This window comes from Cydia amplana, chromosome 27, assembly GCF_948474715.1.
Source record: "Cydia amplana chromosome 27, ilCydAmpl1.1, whole genome shotgun sequence".
In the NCBI taxonomy this organism is placed as follows: Eukaryota; Metazoa; Arthropoda; class Insecta; order Lepidoptera; family Tortricidae; genus Cydia; species Cydia amplana.
In genome coordinates this window covers 968,453-991,170 of record NC_086095.1, presented here as the reverse complement: position 1 = coordinate 991,170, position 22,718 = coordinate 968,453, and the positions used below count along the sequence as shown (strand labels likewise).

General features: G+C 41.7%; 1 protein-coding gene across 1 annotated transcript in view; it reads left to right on the top strand.

The window, feature by feature from the left end:
• Positions 1-22,531, top strand: part of LOC134660514 (glycogen [starch] synthase) — a 43,991-nt gene extending 21,460 nt beyond the window's left edge. Inside the window, exons 10-18 of the mRNA XM_063516287.1 lie at positions 1,472-1,592; positions 2,806-2,972; positions 4,224-4,338; positions 5,484-5,561; positions 7,045-7,219; positions 10,538-10,667; positions 14,480-14,561; positions 15,349-15,481; positions 22,411-22,531. Of these exons, the coding sequence (XP_063372357.1) occupies positions 1,472-1,592; positions 2,806-2,972; positions 4,224-4,338; positions 5,484-5,561; positions 7,045-7,219; positions 10,538-10,667; positions 14,480-14,561; positions 15,349-15,481; positions 22,411-22,508 (1,099 nt within the window). The 3' untranslated portion in view covers positions 22,509-22,531. The remainder of the gene's footprint in view (positions 1-1,471; positions 1,593-2,805; positions 2,973-4,223; positions 4,339-5,483; positions 5,562-7,044; positions 7,220-10,537; positions 10,668-14,479; positions 14,562-15,348; positions 15,482-22,410) is intronic.
• Positions 22,532-22,718: the final 187 nt, after the last annotated feature.

The window sequence follows — 22,718 nt, the reverse complement described above, 5'->3', positions numbered from 1 at the left end:
GCCATCGTCACACCAAACGGCTTGAACGTGAAGAAATTCTCAGCACTCCACGAGTTCCAGAACCTCCACGCGTTAGCCAAGGACAAGATACACGAGTTTGTCAGGGGACATTTCTACGGGTGAGTCCCTTGTGGTCACTTAACGACCATCGTCACACCAAACGGCTTGAACGTGAAGAAATTCTCAGCACTCCACGAGTTCCAGAACCTCCACGCGTTAGCCAAGGACAAGATACACGAGTTTGTCAGGGGACATTTCTACGGGTGGGTCTCTTATGGTCACTTAACGGCCATCGTCACACCAAACGGCTTGAACGTGAAGAAATTCTCAGCACTCCACGAGTTCCAGAACCTCCACGCGTTAACCAAGGACAAGATACACGAGTTTGTCAGGGGACATTTCTACGGGTGAGTCCCTTGTGGTCACTTAACGACCATCTTCACACCAAACGGCTTGGACGTGAAGAAGTTCTCCGCACTCCACGAGTTCCAGAACCTCCACGCGTTAGCCAAGGACAAGATACACGAGTTTGTCACGGGACATTTCTACGGGTGAGTCCCTTGTGGTCACTTAACGACCATCGTCACACCAAACGGCTTGAACGTGAAGAAATTCTCAGCACTCCACGAGTTCCAGAACCTCCACGCGTTAGCCAAGGACAAGATACACGAGTTTGTCACGGGACATTTCTACGGGTGAGTCCCTTGTGGTGACTTAACGACCATCATCACACCAAACGGCTTGAACGTGAAGAAATTCTCAGCACTCCACGAGTTCCAGAACCTCCACGCGTTAGCCAAGGACAAGATACACGAGTTTGTCAGGGGACATTTCTATGGGTGAGTCTGTTGTTACTTATACCATAGAGAAATAAGTAAGCACAGAGTGCTCACTCCATCGGTCTCTATTATTTCCCAAAAAGTTTTAAGAGCTCATCAACGTGCACACTAGCGCCACAGCTAAATAATCGTGATTATTTAAATTTAACGAAATATATTTAAAAAAGGGGGCCGCTACGTACTGTATCTTGTATTAAAGTACCTTTTGAATACATCAAACTAGTTTCTATGTTGCTGGATTCGTCAATCTATGCGTCCAAAGTTAAAACGGCCGTTTTTGTTTTGAGTTCATAGATTGACGAATCCAGCAACATAGAAACTAGTTTGATGTATTCAAAAGGTACTTTAATACAAGATACAGTACGTAGCGGCCCCCTTTTTTAAATATATTTCGTTAAATTTAAATAATCACGATTATTTAGCAGTGGCGCTAGTGTGCACGTTGATGGGCTCTTAAAACTTTATGGGAAACAAAGTGACCCCCTCACTCCATACATCAGTTTTGTTGCCAAAACGCTTATTATTTTCGTAGTCGACATCTAGCGTCAACTAGCGGATTTATCGTTACTGCTACTTGACGATAGATGTCGCGACGAACGAAACGTCTAATGCTCAATATAATTTGTTCGCAGCCATTTCAACTTCGACCTGGACAAGACGTTGTATTTCTTCATCGCTGGTCGCTACGAATTCGGGAATAAGGGAGCGGATGTGTTCATAGAGGCTCTAGCCAGACTGAACCATTATTTGAAGGTCTGTGTGATCATAGGGAAAAAAATACATAGATTGAATTCATATTCAAAATATACTTTACTAGCGACGCGCCCCGGCTTCGCACGGGTTAACAAATTATATATAAACCTTCCTCTTGAATCACTCTATCTATTTAAAAAAACCGCATCAAAATCCGTTGCGTATAGTTTTAAAGATCTAAGCATACAGACAGACAGACAGACAGGGAAGCGATTTGTTTTATACTATGTAGTGATTCATCTAGGCCTAGCAACAAGCACTTATGAATAGTAATTAAGTATTACCATAGAGAAAAAATACATAGATTGCTCACTCCATACATTAGTTTTGGTACCAAAAAGACTATTATTTTCATAGTCGACATCTAGCATCGAGTAGCGGAACTATCAGTACTGCTACTTGACAATAGATGTAGCACCGACCGGAAAGTCTTATGTTGTTGAGCATTACTTTTCGGTCGCTGCTACATCTACCCTGAAATATATAAATATAAGTATGTATATCGTCGCCTAGCACCCAACAGTACAAGCTTTGCTTAGTTTGGGCATAGAGAAAAAAATACATAGAGTGCTCACTCCATACATCAGTTTTAGTACCAAAAAGACTATTAGCATCTAGCATCGAGTAGCGGAACTATCAGTACTGCTACTTGACAATAGATGTAGCACCGACCGGAAAGTCTTATGCTGTTGAGATAAGACTTTCCGGTCGGTGCTACATCTATTGTCAAGTAGCAGTACTGATAGTTCCGCTACTCGATGCTAGATGTAGACACTGAAATTAATAGTCTGAACTGATGTATGGAGTGAGCACTCTTGTCTTACTTATTTCTCTATGGTTTGGGGCTAGGTTGATCTGTGTAAGATGTCCCCTAATATTTATTTAAATATAATAATAATAATTTGAGCCTAAGTACGTCCCACTGTTGGGCACAGGCCTCCTCTCACGCGCGAGAGGGCTTGGGCTATAGTCCCCACGCTAGCCCAATGCGGATTGGGGACTTTACATACACCTTTGAATTTCTTCGCAGATGTATGCAGGTTTCCTCACGATGTTTTCCTTCATCGAAAAGCGACTGGTAAATATCAAATGATATTTCGTACATAAGTTCCGAAAAACTCATTGGTACGAGACGGGGTTTGAACCCGCGACCTCCGGATTGAAAGTCGGACGTTATATCCACTCGGCCATATTTATATTTTTTTTTTCACAGGCCGCCGGGTCAGACATGACTGTAGTAGCGTTCCTCATATTTCCGGCTAAAACCAACAACTTTAATGTGGAGAGTTTGCGAGGCCACGCGGTCACTAAGGCGCTGAGGGACACCATTAGTGAAATACAACAGAAGGTCGGAAAACGGATGTACGACATCTGTCTGAGGTCAGTAGTACTTTGTACTTAAGAGCCCATCAACGTGCACACTAGCGCCACTGCTAAATGACCGTGATTATTTCAATTTAACGAAATATTAAAAAAAAACCGACCAAGTGCGAGTCGGACTCGCGCACGGAGGGTGCCGCACCATCAACAAAAAAATAGAGCAAAAAAAAACAAGCAAAAAAACGGTCACCCATCCAAGTACTGACCCCGCCCGACGTTGCTTAACTTCGGTCAAAAATCACGTTTGTTGTATGGGAGCCACACTTAAATCTTTATTTTATTCTGTTTTTAGTATTTGTTGTTATAGCGGCAACAGAAATACATCATCTGTGAAAATTTCAACTGTCTAGCTATCATGGTTCGTGAGATACAGCCTGGTGACAGACGGACGGACGGACGGACGGACAGCGGAGTCTTAGTAATAGGGTCCCGTTTTTACCCTTTGGGTACGGAACCCTAAAAAACAACGGGTTGCACTCCGGGAGTACCGACAGAAGTGAAAACTCAATCACTATTGCAAAATGTCTGCAGCACTATGTATAATTGAGGTTAACGCCATCTAGCGTTATTTCGTCGCATTACTTGAAACCCCTAAGCACATCACTCTTAGTACTCGAGTTATATGAATACCAGTTAGATCGAAACTCACTAGATGGCATTTAAATCAATAAAGAAAAACTCAATGACATTGAAGTAACAGTTTTTCGATCAGGTCACGTGTCCGTCTTACGTCTTACGGTCACGTGACCTGTTACGAGTTTAACATTTTTTCCCCATCACAAAAAGTGCACAGCGGCGCTAAAGAAGTTTTCACTTCAAAAATCTGTTTATTTCAAGTGATAATAACATAATATGGTCTTCGGTTACTACGATAGTTACTCGTGAAATAAAACTATTAAAACGGATTATATCGCGTATATTGAATTTATACTACATCCCGACGTTTCGGACCCTTTACAGACCCTTTCGGGTCAGAGGTGTAGGGTTAACGTGAAAATAGTTGTGATATACATATGAACCATACTAGCCTTATGAACCAATTTTGCATGTATAACCAGCCTTAAAATGTATAGTTTATGATGGTTCATTATTTTGTAAGCGGGTAGATTTGCACAGTGTAATAGTTTTTCCTCAGTCACCGGTTGACCACGAACGCTGTAAAGGGTTCGAAGCGTCGGGATGTAGTATAAATTCAATATACGCGATATAATCCGTTTTAATAGTTTTAATATCGAGTTTTATCTTTAACAGGGGCCATCTACCCGAGCCATCGGATCTCCTACACAAAGATGACACGGTGCGACTAAAGAGGTGTATATACGCGTTACAACGAGACGGTCTACCTCCTGTCACTACACATAACGTGGTAAGTGTATACACTTGTCTAGGGGCCATCTACCGGGTGCTACATAAAGATGACACGGTCTAAAGAGGTGTATATACGCGTTACAACGAGACGGTCTACCTCCTGTCACTACACATAACGTGGTAAGTGTATATAGGTATCTCATTTTTGGCCTGCCTCTGCCTCGGGTGATCTGTGATGCCCATTCGGTCGCTATTTTGGTCCATTTGTACGGGTGCATCCGACAGATATGTCCCGCCCTATCCCACTTCAGCTTGCCGGCTTTCACACCCACATCTGCGATACCAGTTTTAGAATATAATTATACTGTAAATACTGTTGAATAAGCGCATTGTAATATGCCTACTTGAATAAACTATCTTTTATCTTATCTTGTAGGGTTATTCTGTGAATAATAAATGAATGAATGAAATCTTTATTTCAGGCAGCTAAAGTCTATTCTTTTTATTCCGTAGACTGAAATGACATTTCATAGTATGAGATGACACATGATGTTCATACTTTGAAATGTCATTTCAGTCTACGGAATAAAAAAATAGACTTTAGTGGCCCATACATAAATACCTTAAAACTAGCATACATATTATAAAAATATAACTTAACACTAAAAAATAACATTATGATTGCGATGCAATACGCAACCCCGCAGTGTCAGGGAGCCGGCCGCGGAACCGCCGAAACTTGACACACTTCAGCCAAAACTCCTCCTTGGCATAGAGAAAAAAATACATAGAGTGCTCACTCCATACATCAGTTTTAGTACCAAAAAGACTATTAGCATCTAGCATCGAGTAGCGGAACTATCAGTACTGCTACTTGACAATAGATGTAGCACCGACCGGAAAGTCTTATCTCAACAGCATAAGACTTTCCGGTCGGTGCTACATCTATTGTCAAGTAGCAGTACTGATAGTTCCGCTACTCGATGCTAGATGTAGACACTGAAATTAATAGTCTAACTGATGTGTGGAGTGAGCAATCTTGTCTTACTTATTTCTCTATGTCCTTGGTGAAGGTCGCTAGATGTTCAGCCGGAACGGTCACCACAAACGAATTAAAATTCGCATTGTGTCGAGATTCTAACTTCGCGACCCTCAGGATGAATCCAATGAATCAGGATGAAATGTATTTTTTTTTGTTTTTAGGTGGACGATTGGAGCGACCCGGTCTTGAACGCCGTGAGACGTTGCCAGATGTTCAACACTGTCAATGATAATGTTAAAGTAAGTACATATATATTTATTTTATCTACACACATGTCATTAGTGCTCTATAATGCGTTCAGAAACCGTAGGAAATGACAAGCTTTATTACAACCAATTTTACTATGAGAACTTTCTTATCTGTGGTAGTAGGAAAATTTGTACTTTAATGTACATAACGTTATAGATTTTTGTAAGGTTATGAGTTTAAATTTGGAACAGCAGTCAAAACTCAAGTGGGTCTCTATTCTAGTACCTATCCATAGATATTAAAACAGTTATCGATACGAAACGTTAATTTAGTAGGTATGTTTTTTTAATATAAACCGCACGATATTTGATCTCGAGTGACATGAGAATAGGGACTTCATTAATCATTATTTTGTCTAGGAATTAAAAAAAACTACGGATGTGTGACATGCGTGAAAAAAGTTTTCATTCACCGCCATTTGACGTACAGTTTATCTTTTAGTTAGTTTTAAGTATGTGTTTAGGTAAAGTAGTGTATGTAACTGTACATAATTAGGCATTAAAACACTCGTGTGATCCCCATACTTGTATTTTAATGCCTCTCATTATGTAGCAGTCACATAAACTACTATTATTTTATTAATTTCTTTCTAACCTAAATACAATTAGTTTTATAACACTTTAAACTCTCGCGGTTTATACAAATATTTAATTACACAAACGGGTCTACCGCTAGCCGGGTCAGGTCTATTTCTTTGTCTACCCCCAACATTTTTATAAACTAACTAGCTTTTGCCCGCAGCTTCGCACGCGCAGGAGAGTTTTTTTTATTTTGATTTTTTTTAAATGAATTTTGTAAAATCCTTTCTTAGTGGACCCCTAGACCTTATAAGGAACCTACTTGCCAAATTTGGGCTTTCTAGTCCCAGCGGTTTGGGCTGTGCGTTGATTTAAGTCAGTCAGTCAGGTCTTTCACGTTTATATATATAGATTTCGGGTAGTTCAGTGTTGTTTTATTTATATCTCCGTCCGGGACGTCATTCTTTCCGTGACCACGGCTGGTGCAACTGAGCTGAAACGTCGGAATTTAAGGTAAAAACAATGAAACTATATTGCGGTAGAACCGTTTGTGTAGTTAAATACAGTTCGTTTTAAATGATTCATCATCTTCCTCGCGTTGTCCCGGCATTTTGCCACGGCTCATGGGAGCCTGGGGTCCGCTTGGCAACTAATCCCAGTAATTGGCGTGGGCACTAGTTTTTACGAAAGCGACTGCCATCTGACCTTCCAACCCAGAGGGTAAACTAGGCCCGTATCGGGATTAGTCCGGTTTCTTCAAGATGTTTTCCTTCACCGAAAAGCGACTGGTAAATATCAAATGATATATCGTACATAAGTTCCGAAAAACTCATTGGTACGAGCCGGGGTTCGAACCCGCGACCACCGGATTGCAAGTCGCACGCTCTTACCGCTAGGCCACCAGCGCTTATTGATTGGTAAACACTAAATAAATTCCTGAATGTGTATTTCCCAGGTGATCTTCCACCCAGAGTTCCTAACGTCAACCAATCCTCTCTTCGGCCTGGACTACGAGGAGTTTGTAAGAGGTTGCCACCTGGGCGTGTTCCCTTCGTACTACGAGCCGTGGGGGTACACGCCTGCCGAGTGTACCGTTATGGGGATACCCAGCGTCACCACTAACCTGTCAGGTATTTCCACCCAGAGTTCCTAACGTCAACCAATCCTCTCTTCGGCCTGGATTACGAGGAGTTGGTAAGAGGTTGCCACCTCGTTCCTAATGTCAACCAATCCTCTCTTCGGCCTGGACTACGAGGAGTTTGTAAGAGGTTGCCACCTGGGCGTGTTCCCTTCGTACTACGAGCCGTGGGGGTACACGCCTGCCGAGTGTACCGTTATGGGGATACCCAGCGTCACCACTAACCTGTCAGGTATTTCCACCCAGAGTTCCTAACGTCAACCAATCCTCTCTTCGGCCTGGATTACGAGGAGTTAGTAAGAGGTTGCCACCTCGTTCCTAACGTCAACCAATCCTCTCTTCGGCCTGGATTACGAGGAGTTGGTAAGAGGTTGCCACCTCGTTCCTAATGTCAACCAATCCTCTCTTCGGCCTGGACTACGAGGAGTTTGTAAGAGGTTGCCACCTGGGCGTGTTCCCTTCGTACTACGAGCCGTGGGGGTACACGCCTGCCGAGTGTACTGTTATGGGGATACCCAGCGTCACCACTAACCTGTCAGGTATTTCCACCCAGAGTTCCTAACGTCAACCAATCCTCTCTTCCGCCTGGATTACGAGGAGTTTGTAAGAGGTTGCCACCTCGTTCCTAACGTCAACCAATCCTCTCTTCCGCCTGGATTACGAGGAGTTTGTAAGAGGTTGCCACCTCGTTCCTAACGTCAACCAATCCTCTCTTCGGCCTGGATTACGAGGAGTTGGTAAGAGGTTGCCACCTCGTTCCTAACGTCAACCAACCCTCTCTTTGGGCTGGACTACGAGGAGTTTGTAAGAGGTTGCCACCTCGTTCCTAACGTCAACCAACCCTCTCTTCGGCCTGGATTACGAGGAGTTTGTAAGAGGTTGCCACCTGGGCGTGTTCCCTTCGTACTACGAGCCGTGGGGGTACACGCCTGCCGAGTGTACCGTTATGGGGATACCCAGCGTCACCACTAACCTGTCAGGTATTTCCACCCAGAGTTCCTAACGTCAACCAATCCTCTCTTCGGCCTGGATTACGAGGAGTTGGTAAGAGGTTGCCACCTCGTTCCTAACGTCAACCAACCCTCTCTTTGGGCTGGACTACGAAGAGTTTGTAAGAGGTTGCCACCTCGTTCCTAACGTCAACCAACCCTCTCTTCGGCCTGGATTACGAGGAGTTTGTAAGAGGTTGCCACCTCGTTCCTAACATCAACCAATCCTCTCTTCGGCCTGGACTACGAGGAGTTTGTAAGAGGTTGCCACCTGGGCGTGTTCCCTTCGTATTACGAGCCGTGGGGGTACACGCCTGCCGAGTGTACCGTTATGGGTATACCCAGCGTCACCACTAACCTGTCAGGTATTTCCACCCAGAGTTCCTAACGTCAACCAATCCTCTCTTCCGCCTGGATTACGAGGAGTTTGTAAGAGGTTGCCACCTCGTTCCTAACGTCAACCAATCCTCTCTTCGGCCTGGATTACGAGGAGTTGGTAAGAGGTTGCCACCTCGTTCCTAACGTCAACCAATCCTCTCTTCGGCCTGGATTACGAGGAGTTGGTAAGAGGTTGCCACCTCGTTCCTAACGTCAACCAATCCTCTCTTCCGCCTGGATTACGAGGAGTTTGTAAGAGGTTGCCACCTCGTTCCTAACGTCAACCAATCCTCTCTTCGGCCTGGATTACGAGGAGTTGGTAAGAGGTTGCCACCTCGTTCCTAACGTCAACCAATCCTCTCTTCGGCCTGGATTACGAGGAGTTGGTAAGAGGTTGCCACCTCGTTCCTAACGTCAACCAATCCTCTCTTCGGCCTGGATTACGAGGAGTTGGTAAGAGGTTGCCACCTCGTTCCTAACGTCAACCAATCCTCTCTTCGGCCTGGATTACGAGGAGTTGGTAAGAGGTTGCCACCTCGTTCCTAACGTCAACCAATCCTCTCTTCGGGCTGGACTACGAGGAGTTTGTAAGAGGTTGCCACCTGGGCGTGTTCCCTTCGTACTACGAGCCGTGGGGGTACACGCCTGCCGAGTGTACCGTTATGGGTATACCCAGCGTCACCACTAACCTGTCAGGTCAATAAATCCATACTTATATTATAAATGCCAAAGTGTGTCTGTCTGTCTGTCTGTTTGTTACCTCTTCACGCTTAAACCGCTGAACCGATTTAGATGAAATTTGGTATAGGGGTAGTTTGACTCCCGGGGAAGGACATAGGATACTTTTTATCTCAGAACTAAACCCTTAAGGGGGTGAAAAGAGGGGTGGAAAATTGTATGGGCAATCACTAACCGCTGAACCGATTTCGATGAAACTTGGTATGCGGATAGTTTGATCTGTGGGAAAGAATATAAAATAGTTTTTATATCCTCGAAATCATCCCTTAAGGGTGTAAAAAATGGGGTAAAAATTTATAAAGTGGACCAATTTGGGGATGAAAAAAAGGATGAACAAAAAGCAGATTTGATTAAAACGCAAGGTACCCAGACTGTCGCGTAATATTCCCTATTCATTTCGTTGTTGCCTTTAGTATTAAGGTACCTATGCGGTTTGTAAAGATAAATCGAATAAAATAAAGTCGCATTTTTCGCTGATTTTGCTGTACGCAGTCTTACGACGCAACAGGAGCTGACATTTAAATATTTTAGGTAAATATACCCGTCTCGCTAACGGAAGCGGCTCCTAAAACTAGTGCGATAAGGACAAGGCGAAAAATTTTGCGTAAAAATCTCAAAAATCGAGGTTTCGTACTCGACTGTTTCCTCCCCATAAACTTAACCAATCGTAACCAAATTTGGAAATCTAAATGATTATGAAATTATCTGTGTCGGACCGTTTTGATTTTTTTGGCTAAATGATATCAGTTTTGAATACCACGCCTCTCATTGCGGCATAGTCAATTAGGCCATTTTGGCCATTTTTGAAGGGCTCTAGTGCCTTAAAAAACAAAAATATCAAAAAAAGCAAAACGGTCCGACACAGATATTGACAATATTAATCTGTGTTGAAAAAATCATTGCTCTAGCTTCAAAACCCACGGAGGAAACAGTCGAGTACGTTTGTATGGAGAAATGACCACTCCTGTTGGCTCTTAACCTCCTGAGACTGAATGTACATTACAATGTACATATTCGTGCAATCTAATTTGAACCTTTCGTGAACCAAATAAAGTAGCATTTCTTTTGTTTCATTGCTTTTTAAAACAAACGAAATTCGTCCTAATTTACTTATAGAATACGGTTCAAATTAAAAATGTGGAAACTTTATATGGCTAAATATAAAATCATCCTTACCGTCTTTATAATAGGGTCGATATTCGCAGGTTTCGGCTGCTTCATGCAGGAACACATCGCCGACCCCATGTCGTATGGCATTTACGTTGTGGACAGACGATACATCTCGCTGGAGGGTTCCGTTCAACAATTGGCGCAGTACATGTTTGACTTTACCAAGTAAGCACAATACTGTTGTATATCGTGATATACTAAGGCCCAAGGTCCTACCTATAGGGGCCGTTCATAAATTACGTCATCTATTTTTGACGATAAAAAATCATCCCCCCCTAAAATCATCCAAAAGTCATGCTTCGGATGACCCCGTTTCCTCCTTCGTCATGCTACCATCATCCAATGTCCAGACCCCCCCCCCAATTTAAAATGACGTAATTTATGAATAGCCCCATAGTTTTTAAGTTCGATGAAATTTAAACCATATTCAATTGGAACAGAGTTGCATTTCTTTTGTTTCGTTAAATAAAAACCAACTCTATTCCCTGCACTATAGGTTCAAATTTCAGTGGTAAGTTTTGGGTTTTTCATTCGTATGGCTGTTCCTTAGGAGGATATAATAGACAGCTTTTCAGTTGAGTACCGTGTTGAGGCCACGAAGCGTGCTAAGTGGCCTAAGTAGGTACGATATTGAATAGCTTGATTTTTAATATCTCACTAGATAAAAAAGATATCACAATAGTATTTTGTGCAACAGGTACATAATAAGTAATTATGTACCGTTGCACATTTTTTTCTAAGACAGCGGCAAACCCAAATTATAAATAATTCAAAGTAAATAATTGTTTGTAGATCTTTGCCTAAGAGTCAGAATTAAAAAATAAAACAACTATATTTTATACTATCGTAATATAATAATATAAGTACATAGTATCGATCTTTTCAGTCGAGTGGGTTGTAAAGCTTGATTTTTAGTATCTCATTAGAAAAAAAAAGATAGTACCTACAATACTATTTTTCTCAAAAATGGACGGCAAAGTCGACGTTGCCGGTTAAAAAATAGGTCGCGAAGTGCGTAGTTTATGGTCATTCAAAAAATTAAAAAGTTAAAAACATTGCAGTCTCGATTTCGGGACTGCAATGTCGCATACAAATTCCATTATTTAACGAGTTCCAAACTTTTTAAAACTTCAAATGGCCATATCAAATGAAGGCATAGGTCCCATAAACAGCCAAACAGATGATCAGCACTTATTATTATAAAGCCTATAACAGACTATCGCACCGCACCGCGACCTTGGAGCACAGACTTGTCATTTTCGCGCTCGCGCTTGACAGACAGCTGAAGTGTGCGAAAAGGAAGCCATCACGTATATGAACATCGCATGAGTGCGAAAGAGTTAGACTACAAATGAGAAAACGTGACCATTTTTGAGTTTGACGACGGCCGCGGACGGCCAAGAGCGTATCACCGTAATTTTCAATTTTAAAAATATACACAAATTCGGAAGAAAACTATTTGATAAAGTAATACAATGAAGATAGTGTCTTGTAGTGTACCGGATTTCAGTGTCACGGGGCCAAATAAACCTAGCAAATACTCATTTCAGAGGAATAATGATATTCCGAGCGAAATTTTCTTAACGATATTTTGTCAAATTAACAGCATAAAAAGTGTAAGAAGCCGGTTTATCCAGTTGATTATAAGTTTTTCTTCCTTTGTGTGCTAATATTTTATCATATTACTCAATAATTTAAAATATTTTGTGTAAAAACATAAACTGTTACTTTACGCTAGGGCTTGACAAAATGTTCAGATGACAGTATCGAAAACTTGTCGGTATATTAATAGCTATGTAATCATTTCTTCACAAGACATAATTAAGATATTAACCTTTATAACCGACTTCAAATAATAACGATTGTTATACCATTTTGAAGGTGCAGATGTTTAGCAGTAAATTTAAACTTCACTTTCCAACACAGTAAGAGTTAGACTAAGATAAGGCTGTAACGATTTTGATAGCGCACGCAGTGCAGCGGGTTCAGCACGGTTCCATTTTTATCGACTATCACTATGCCCGTCACTTTCGCACTTACATACTTGTTAGAACGTGACAGACATGGTGATAAATGATAAAAATGCGACCGTGCTACTAGGGCAGGTGTTATATTTAGAGATGCCGCGAATATTCGGCAACTATTCGGTATTCGGCCTATTCGGCCACTTTGCCGAATATTCGGTATTAGGCCGAATGTTGCCTACTATTCGGCCGAATACCGAATATCTGTTGCACCTACTTAAAAAGAAAAATTGCACAATAAAAATAACCAAAAACTATGTAGGAATATTGATGTGTTCTTGGAAAGTTGGTAAATACGAAGACCCTTTTTTGAGCATTTGTTGATTAAAAAACATTTCATTTTTATCATGAGTCTGTTTTGTTTGACTCTATTCATTAATGCTGTTCAACAAAAATATATCTTAGCTAAGGTCATCTAACGTTGAGCTTTGTTAGCGATCAGGTTTCATAATACTTAATTGTGACTCAAAATGTTCGCATGTCATGCAGAATATTCGGTATTCGGCCGAGAGAGGGGCCGCATATTCGGTATTCGTTATTCGGCCAAAACTACTATTCGGGGCATCTCTAGTTTATTTTATACATCATAATGTCGTAAAATTTTAACGTTTAAAATAATACATTTGAAATAGGGTTGCCAGATCGAAAGGCGCTATTATCGGGAAAAAATATAATTTTTTCGGGATTTTGGGCTTTAAGTCGAAAAAAAAAACCATTCAAACTAAATTAATTGTATTAAAAACAACGATTTTTTACATTATTGGCATTACGTCAGCTGCTCTGCCCACTCTCGCCACGCGCGCGCGCTGACGGGCTCGACGCGGGTCGCTTGCTCGCTCGACGACAGTTCGGAACTTGAAATTATTGTTTATAACGTGAAGCTGTTTTTCGGGACAATTTTCACTTTGTCGGGAATCGGGAACACATGCTAAAAATCGGGAGAATCCCGCCGAATCCCGACCATCTGGCAACCCTAATTTGAAAAAGTAGTCGATAAAGCAATCAAACACCGACAGATTATTAATATGTTGTAACATGACATCACTATTTTTGATCTCACATAGACAATTTACGCATACACTTGCATTTCATTTTTGGTCGCACTTTTGAAGATTGACAGTCGTTCTTGTCTATTCTAATTCTATGCCTTGGAGCGTCGTACCCATAAGTGAGAGCGAGAAACAGATATCTCTTTCTCGCTCTCACTTATGGGTGCGACGCTCCAATGTTGCGGTTCGGTGCGATAGTCTGTTACAGGCTTAATGCTGGTACCGCGACTATTTACGTGTCTCAAATAGGTTGGCGTATTTTCAGCAGAAAAATACACTTCTTTTTTTTTTTAAAGGCGGCAAGCTAATTTTTTTAATGGTTGTATTTTTTTCTGTGAAAATTAATGGAAAATTAGAACGTTGCTTCTGTAAGTTCTGTAAAATATTTCTATTTCTTGCACCATTTTTGAGAAAAGCACTATATATGACTCGGCTGGAAGGCTACTTGCTGGCTTCGGATTCAATTAAACGGACTCCCAAGGTCGTCCGTTTAAAACGAATCCTCAGCCTGCAAGTAGCTACTTCCGAACCTCGACAATAATGTACTATTATACACATGTGATATAGAGTTTTTCAGTCGAGTACCGTGTTGGCCACGAAGCGTGCTAAGTGGCCTAACCAGGTACGAGATTGAATAGCTTGATTTTTAGTATCTTACTAGTAATCTACAAATAAGAGTGCTGAAGTAGAAAAAATACTATAATAGCGTATCCAGTGATTACTTAATATTTAAGAATAATATTTATAGCATAATAATCTTAATGTCAAACTTGCTTTGCACTCCAGGGCCCATTGATACAGGCTCAGCCTAGTTTGGGTTCCGCCAGACATTTATGTAAAAATTGTACTGTTAAACAATAAACTATTTTGATTTTTGATTTTTGACTTGAAACTTGTTTGACAGGATGACGAGAAGGCAGCGTATTATTCAAAGAAATCGCACGGAGCGACTGTCCGACCTTATGGATTGGAGAAATCTTGGAATCGTAAGTCTATCATTATCTTATACTTTTAAACGAGCAGTTTTTGTATAATATGTAGATTTCGTATATCTAAGATCCTTCACATCAGCAAACTAGATACGAAAAAAAGTGTTTTTTTAGACAATGTTTAAAAAAATCATACAAAAGTAAGCATTCATTTCTTTCAAATTCCGGTCGATAAAAATGGAGATAAAATATTGAAGAACTGATAGCCGTTTGTCTTATAATTTTATCTGTGGTGCAAAAGTAGGAGATACGATTCAAAACTTGTCAAAAATCGATGAAAACCGCAGGTAGCCCCTTAAAAAAACAAATCAAAATATTTTCATAAAATAATTTGATTTTCACCACACCAGCTCGGAAAGGCTTACTTTGCACTTCAAAAACCGATAGCAAAGTTGCATTTTATTCACATGTGAGGCAAAGTAATCAAATGCAAATTTCGAGTGGTTTCTTATCTTTGCTGGTAGAATTGACTTTTAAATGATGATTTTGGATGATAAATATTTAATAACATTCATTTGGATTTGATTTGGTTTGATTTTGTTTGATATTTTACATTTAATATTTGCTTCGGGTTGGTGTGGTGAAAAATTTTGTGTTTCACTCGGGGTCAAATTTTGTTTAACCCTCGTGCTTTGAAACCCTCGCAACGCTCAAGATTCCATCTGGTATCTTTCGCTTGCTCGGGTATCAATATTAGCACGAGCGGTTAAACAACAACTTTGCCCCCTTGTAAAACAAATAACTATTGTTCCCTAGTTGGTCTCTAAACTCCTTTTTTTTTCAGTACTACCGGCAGGCGCGTGCGCAGGCCCTACAGACCGTGTACCCAGACTATGTGGACCACATGTACATGGAGCTGGGCAAGCGGTTCAACTACCCGCGGCCCATCTCCGAGCCGCCGAGCCCCACGCACTCCAGTAAGTGTACCAGTACTACCGGCAGCGCAGGCCTGCAAGCCGTGTACCCGGACTACGTGTACCACGTGTACACGGAGCTGGGCAAGCGGTTCAACTACCCGCGGCCCATCTCCGAGCCGCCGAGCCCCACGCACTCCAGTAAGTGTCCCAGTACTACCGGCAGCGCAGGCCGTGTACCCGGACTATGTGTACCACGTGTACACGGAGCTGGGCAAGCGGTTCAACTACCCGCGGCCCATCTCCGAGCCGCCGAGCCCCACGCACTCCAGTAAGTGTCCCAGTACTACCGGCAGCCCAGGCCGTGTATCCGGACTACGTGTACCAGGTGTACACGGAGCTGGGCAAGCGGTTCAACTACCCGCGGCCCATCTCCGAGCCGCCGAGCCCCACGCACTCCAGTAAGTGTCCCAGTACTACCGTCAGCGCAGGCCTGCAGGCCGTGTACCCGGACTACGTGTACCACGTGTACACGGAGCTGGGCAAGCGGTTCAACTACCCGCGGCCCATCGAGCCGCCGAGCCCCACGCACTCCAGTAAGTGTCCCAGTACTACCGGCAGCGCAGGCCGTGTACCCGGATTACGTGTACCAGGTGTACACGGAGCTGGGCAAGCGGTTCAACTACCCGCGGCCCATCTCCGAGCCGCTGAGCCCCACGCACTCCAGTAAGTGTCCCAGTACTACCGGCAGCGCAGGCCGTGTACCCGGATTACGTGTACCAGGTGTACACGGAGCTGGGCAAGCGGTTCAACTACCCGCGGCCCATCTCCGAGCCGCCGAGCCCCACGCACTCCAGTAAGTGTCCCAGTACTACCGGCAGCGCAGGCCGTGTACCCGGATTACGTGTACCAGGTGTACACGGAGCTGGGCAAGCGGTTCAACTACCCGCGGCCCATCTCCGAGCCGCCGAGCCCCACGCACTCCAGTAAGTGTCCCAGTACTACCGGCAGCGCAGGCCGTGTACCCGGATTACGTGTACCAGGTGTACACGGAGCTGGGCAAGCGGTTCAACTACCCGCGGCCCATCTCCGAGCCGCCGAGCCCCACGCACTCCAGTAAGTGTCCCAGTACTACCGGCAGCGCAGGCCGTGTACCCGGATTACGTGTACCAGGTGTACACGGAGCTGGGCAAGCGGTTCAACTACCCGCGGCCCATCTCCGAGCCGCCGAGCCCCACGCACTCCAGTAAGTGTCCCAGTACTACCGGCAGCGCAGGCCGTGTACCCGGATTACGTGTACCAGGTGTACACGGAGCTGGGCAAGCGGTTCAACTACCCGCGGCCCATCTCCGAGCCGCCGAGCCCCACGCACTCCAGTAAGTGTCCCAGCGCTACCGGCAGCGCAGGCCTGCAGGCCGTGTACCCGGACTACGTGGACCACGTGTACACGGAGCTGGGCAAGCCCCACGCACTCCAGTAAGTGTCCGTAAACTATACTCGTACACATCGTGTCGGTATTTGACATTTTTACAAGCTTTTTTTACATAATTTTTACACACTTTTATTTAGCTTGACCCCGTGTATACCTAAATTCTTTGTAAATATATATATGGAGCTTCAAATCTTGTAAATTTGAACCACTTCCAGGTGTCTCATTGAACTGAAATTTCGCATACTTCCGTATTTGCGATGACAATGCAATAATATGCTAACATGGAGCTGATCTGATGATGCAGTCGGAAGCAGGGATGTTGCGGATGCCGATTTTTTGACATCCGGATTCGGATGCAGATTTTTAAAGGCTCACATCCGCGGATGCGGATGCGGATGCGGATGTTAAGATAGATACATAAAAACGTGAAATAATACATTTTAGTAATTTTTATTTCAAAAAACCGGCCAAGTGCGAGTCAGACTCGCGTTCCAAGGGTTCCATTAAGTCCCACTCACGCTTGACTGCTCATTTCTAATAGTTTTTTTTGGCTAATTACTTAAATTACCTAGCAGTCTAGCACTTACGCCGATGCTAAGACGTTCCTGTAACGACTTGTTCGACATCCGCATCCGCATAAGCTCCGCATCGATTTTATGCAGATGCGGATGCGGATGTTGAAAATAATGCGGAAGTTCCGCGGTTGCGGATGCGGATGTTCGCAACATCCCTGGTCGGAAGGTAGCAAACGGAACTCTTCGATGGGAAAACATAAAAGAGTTTAGGTTCATTCTCTCGGGTCTCGAGACGTACTTTATAGACATCCAAAGTACAGTCGGCAATAAAAGTGTGTATCAAAACATTGTTTTGACGGTTACTTGTATTAACTTGCAATGTACCTATCTATGTATATGTAAATAAGTATGTAACTATGTTTGTACGGCTCAAATCTTGCAAGTTAAATTTGACCCACTTCCCGGTTTCCAATGAAGCTGAAAATTTGCATACATGTGTAAGTCGGGTGACAATGCAATATTATGGTACCATCGAGCTGATCTGATGATGGAGACAGGAGGTGGCCATTGCAACTCTGTTATAAAACAAGGCAACCTAATTGTGATTGGGTTTTTTAGAATTGTCTCGTTGAGTATTAGTTGCCTGTGAAAAGAAAAGTACAGTCAGCGATAAAAGCATGTACCAAAAATGAAATTTTTGCCAAAAACTTATTTTTCTGGTCTTATTTCAGCCTCTTCTCAAAAATTTATGTTCCCAAGTGGTAGGTTGTTTATTGTACATAACATAGCATGTTTTGGATAAAAACATATGGTTAATAACAACATTTTGTTTAGAAATAGATTATATGTTCACGAAGACCATTTTACGACTATTACTGAATATTGTAGTCATTTAAATGAGCAAATAGTGTTAAAACGCCATGGTAGACATTTCCAGTTCTATCATTTTGTTAATGTCAATAAGGGTAAGTGGGGCTGGCCTTCACATTGGAGCCTGTTCACACATTGGGGCCTGTTACACATTAATTAGTATTTTTGCGAGTTTATACGTTCACTACTTGCGTTTAGTGGCAAATGTAAACAGGCCTCAATGTGTAAACAGGCCCCAATGTGTGAACAGGCTCCAATGTGAAGGCCAAACACAATTACCCGTATTGACGTTACCTAAAAAAACGAGAATGTATTTTTGTAGTATTTGAAATATTCAATAATCCAACAGTTTAGTCACTGCTTACGACTTACGTAATGAAAAGTAGTTAAAAACTATGAAATTAATGAAATGAAATAGTCTGTCATTTTTAGGGTTCCGTACACCAAGGGTAAATACGGGACCCTATTGCTAAGACTCCACTGTCCGTCTGTCACCAGGCTGTATCTCATGAACAGTGACAGTTTAAATTTTCACAGATGATGATGTATTTCTGTTGCCGCTATAACAACAAATACTAAATGAGTACGGAACCCTCGGTGGGCGAGTCCGATTCGCACTTGGCCGTGTTTTTTTATGTTTTTTTAACGGTGTCTGTCATTATTATACAGTGCCAACCACTTGAATAGCCTCACCTATATATTGTGAGTATTAAAATTATACGTGATTATTTTTATCAATATATCTTAAATTTGAATTGTACGCCCTGACGTTGATCGAACGACATATTAACAAATCCTAACTTGTCTGCGCGTGAAACGTCGTGGACGCAAGAGCTAATACGGGCCGTCCACATGAATAGCCTCAGTGTAACATAATTGTCCAAACCGTGCATTTAAGTTTCGCTTTCAAATTTATTTTATTATGATTAGATAATACAGATGGCATTCTATTAAGTACTTGCAGTAACGCGATAAACACAGTGTTTTTGTGACTATGGGACGTGGTAAAAAACTTACAAGTTTAGAAATTAAAAAGGTTAGTTTTTATTTTTCTAAAATTATCCCATCGTGAGATAGCTAAAAAAATAGGTCGTAGCCCTAAAGTTATTAATAATTATGTTAAAAATAAGGAAAATTACGGCCACCAGTATACAGGACGCACAAAATTTGCCACTACGGATCATGAACGTCGACTTATTTTACGCTCTGCTTCAAATTCCACCAAGACCGCCAGGCAAATAGCTAGTGAAATAAATACTAGAGCATCTCTCTGTACAGTTCGACGGATTATTAGAACATCATCCCACCTCAAACGAAAAAAAATCATGAGTAAACCTCCTTTGCGCGAACAACATGTGGCGGGTCGACTGTCTTTTGCTAAAAAGTACATGTGCTTGAAAACCGAGTGGCGAAATGTGATTTTTAGTGATGAGAAAAAGTTTAATCTAGATGGTCCAGATGGATTTAAATGTTATTCATGACCTAAGGAAAGAACCGAAAGTACTATCACGTCATCATTCAACCGAGAGTCGGAGTCGGAGATCGGTAATGGTTTGGGGAGCAATTTCTTACTATGGTACTGTTGATTTAATTGTGGTAGACGGAAGACTAAATGCTGAAAAGTATTTAAATTTATTAAAAGAAACAAAAAAGTAAGATCAGAAAAGTAATAAGTAGAAAAAAATGTTTTATCAGCATGATAATGCTCCCATACACACGTCAGCCATAGTTACAAAGTGGTTTGAAGAAAACCAGATTGAAGTTCTAGATTGGCCATCCTTGTCCCCTGATCTGAACATCATGGAAAATGCCTGGGGTTGGCTGTCTCGGCAAGTTTATTACAACGGAAGACAGTTTAGTAATAAAGAAGAACTGATTCAAGCTATTTACACTGTTTGGGATTCTGTGGACGTTAATTACATACATTCTTTATATGAATCACTACCTAATCGTATTTTCGAATTAATAAGGTCTAATGGAAGTATACGAAATATTAAACGAAAGAGTTTTAATAACTAAACAGTATCTTTTAGCATGTGAGGCTATTCAAGTGGAAGGGTAAATTATTTGTTTGACGGTATTTCTTAAAACTTTGATTAGATAACAATAAATATTTTATTTACTATTACAAGGCTTCTTGTTTTATTTCATATTTAATGTTTAATGTATATCTCTCTTTTATATAACTATGAGAAATATTAATTTTGGTGAGTGAGGCTATTCAAGTGGCTGGCACTGTATAACAAATGAAGACATTTATTTAATCTTTATTGCTCAAGAAAAACTTATCGTACAAAAGGCGGACTTAATGCCAAACAATATTTTGACACCAGTACGCAACCTGCGGCCGGTCTACGTAAGCACAAAAGACACGGACACACAGACCGAGAAACCTCTACTTGTAAACATTCAACAATCGCTCGAACTCCTCGACATCAAAAACGCACCTTCGACCGACGGCATAGAGCTCAATTTCGAGAAACCATTCAACGAATCCGAGAATGAGAACTATAAGACCCCGGAGAACTTTCTGGAGCCTCTGAGCGAAGCTGTGGCGGAACAGATAGACGAACTTATAGCGAAGCTGAATGACTGTGCGGATAAATAGGGTATATTATGGTACAGAAGTTGCTAAGCGGGCGAGGTGTTCAAAATGATTGACCCGACTTTATTGTTAAGAGAATAAGAGCGTGTCAAGGTCAACACCTCGCCCGCTTTTGTTTGGGGTCACGGGTTCAATTTTGCGTGTTAGACAGGTCGGCACCAGTATCTACAACACGTATAGTTGATTTATTAGTAAAAAATAACACATAAAAGATCACACCTTTACTAGTAAAACACTTTTAGTTAGATTAGAATTCGTTTTTTAGCATTAGAAAAAGACTACGCGATCTTACGTGTCTATTAATTGAAAAACGCTTTTTAAAAACCAGTAAATATTACTTACGAAAGCAGAAGAATATAAATGATCGTATTAGATTCATAATTGTTACATATTTGCCGTAACTTATTTTTAAAATGTGTTTTTCAATTAAAAGACATATCAAGATTGTTTACCTTATTTCTAATGCTAAAAAAAACGAACTATAAGAAATTAATACCTAAATACGATAGTTTTAACTGTCACGCATTATAATTCATTTTTGTAGTTAAGTAAGGTTTTAGTAAGTTGTGTTGTAGCCACATACAGTATTAATTAGAATAAGCATTTGTTGAAGTAGACTAACAGAAACATTGAATAGCACGGTACGGTCGAATTCACAAACATCTATACAAGCCAACGTTCCAAAAATATATTAACACGATCTAATAAGTGCCCTAAAGGCGTGTCAATATATTTTTAAAATATAAAATGTCTATATTTTGCTCAAAAAATAGCTCATTTTACATTTTACGGTAGTGGCTATAATAAAATAATAACTATGTAAGCACATAGGCAAGAGTAACATAATAATATTATTATAGTCTGTCAAGCCGGATATGTCAGTAGCAATGTAAAGCAAACTAAAGTATGGTATCCCTAGGAAACGAACAAAAAGCAGCAATGTACTCGAACAACGGTGAAACGTAAACAAAGCAGTTCCACAGATAAGATATAAATGACACGCGATTTTCGAACAATTCAACCGTAGTGTTGCTAACACGCGATATTTCAAAGCCGTTTTTTTCTACTGACAAGATTTGCTTGACCAAGAGTTTATTTTACTCGGAGCAAGAGTAACACTATGAGGGTTCCCTACCAGGGATGTTGCGGATGACGATTTTTTGACGTCCGCGGATGCGGATGCGGATGTCAAGATAGGTACATAAAAAACGTCTAATATTACATTTTAGTAATTTTTATTTCAAAAAACCGGCCAAGTGCGAGTCGGACTCGCGTTCCAAGGGTTTCGTACATTAAGTCCCACTCACGCTTGACTGCTCATTTTTAATAGGTTTTATTGGCTAATGACTAAATTACCTAGCAGTCTAGCACTTACGCCGATGCTAAGACGTTCCTGTACCGACCTGTTCCACATCCGCATCCGCATTAAACTCCGCATCGATTTTATGCGGATGTTGAAAGTAATGCGGAAGTTTCGCGGATGCGGGTATTCGCAACATCCCTGTTCCCTACAAGTGTCGCTCTTGCCCCTGTGTCTGTCTTACCCCGTCTGACCTTAATATGTCTTCAGGAGGAACGACCCCCGCGGCATCAGTTCACGGCTCAGATGACGAAGACGAGGTGGACGAGGAAAAGGAACTGGCTGAATTGAGGATCAGCGACAAATAAAAAAAAACTATATGTCTCTTCTAATGTGCACCTTATCCGCTAAGATATAGAGTATAATTTAGTATGAATTGTAACATATATGCGCTTTTGCTAAGTGTAAGGCCACAGGGCGAACACGCCATAGATCAAAAATGATTTGCGTTTATATGTGTGCGCGGCACGTCTGTACACGCGTCATTGAGTTTCTGACGGAATCCTGACATGCTCTCA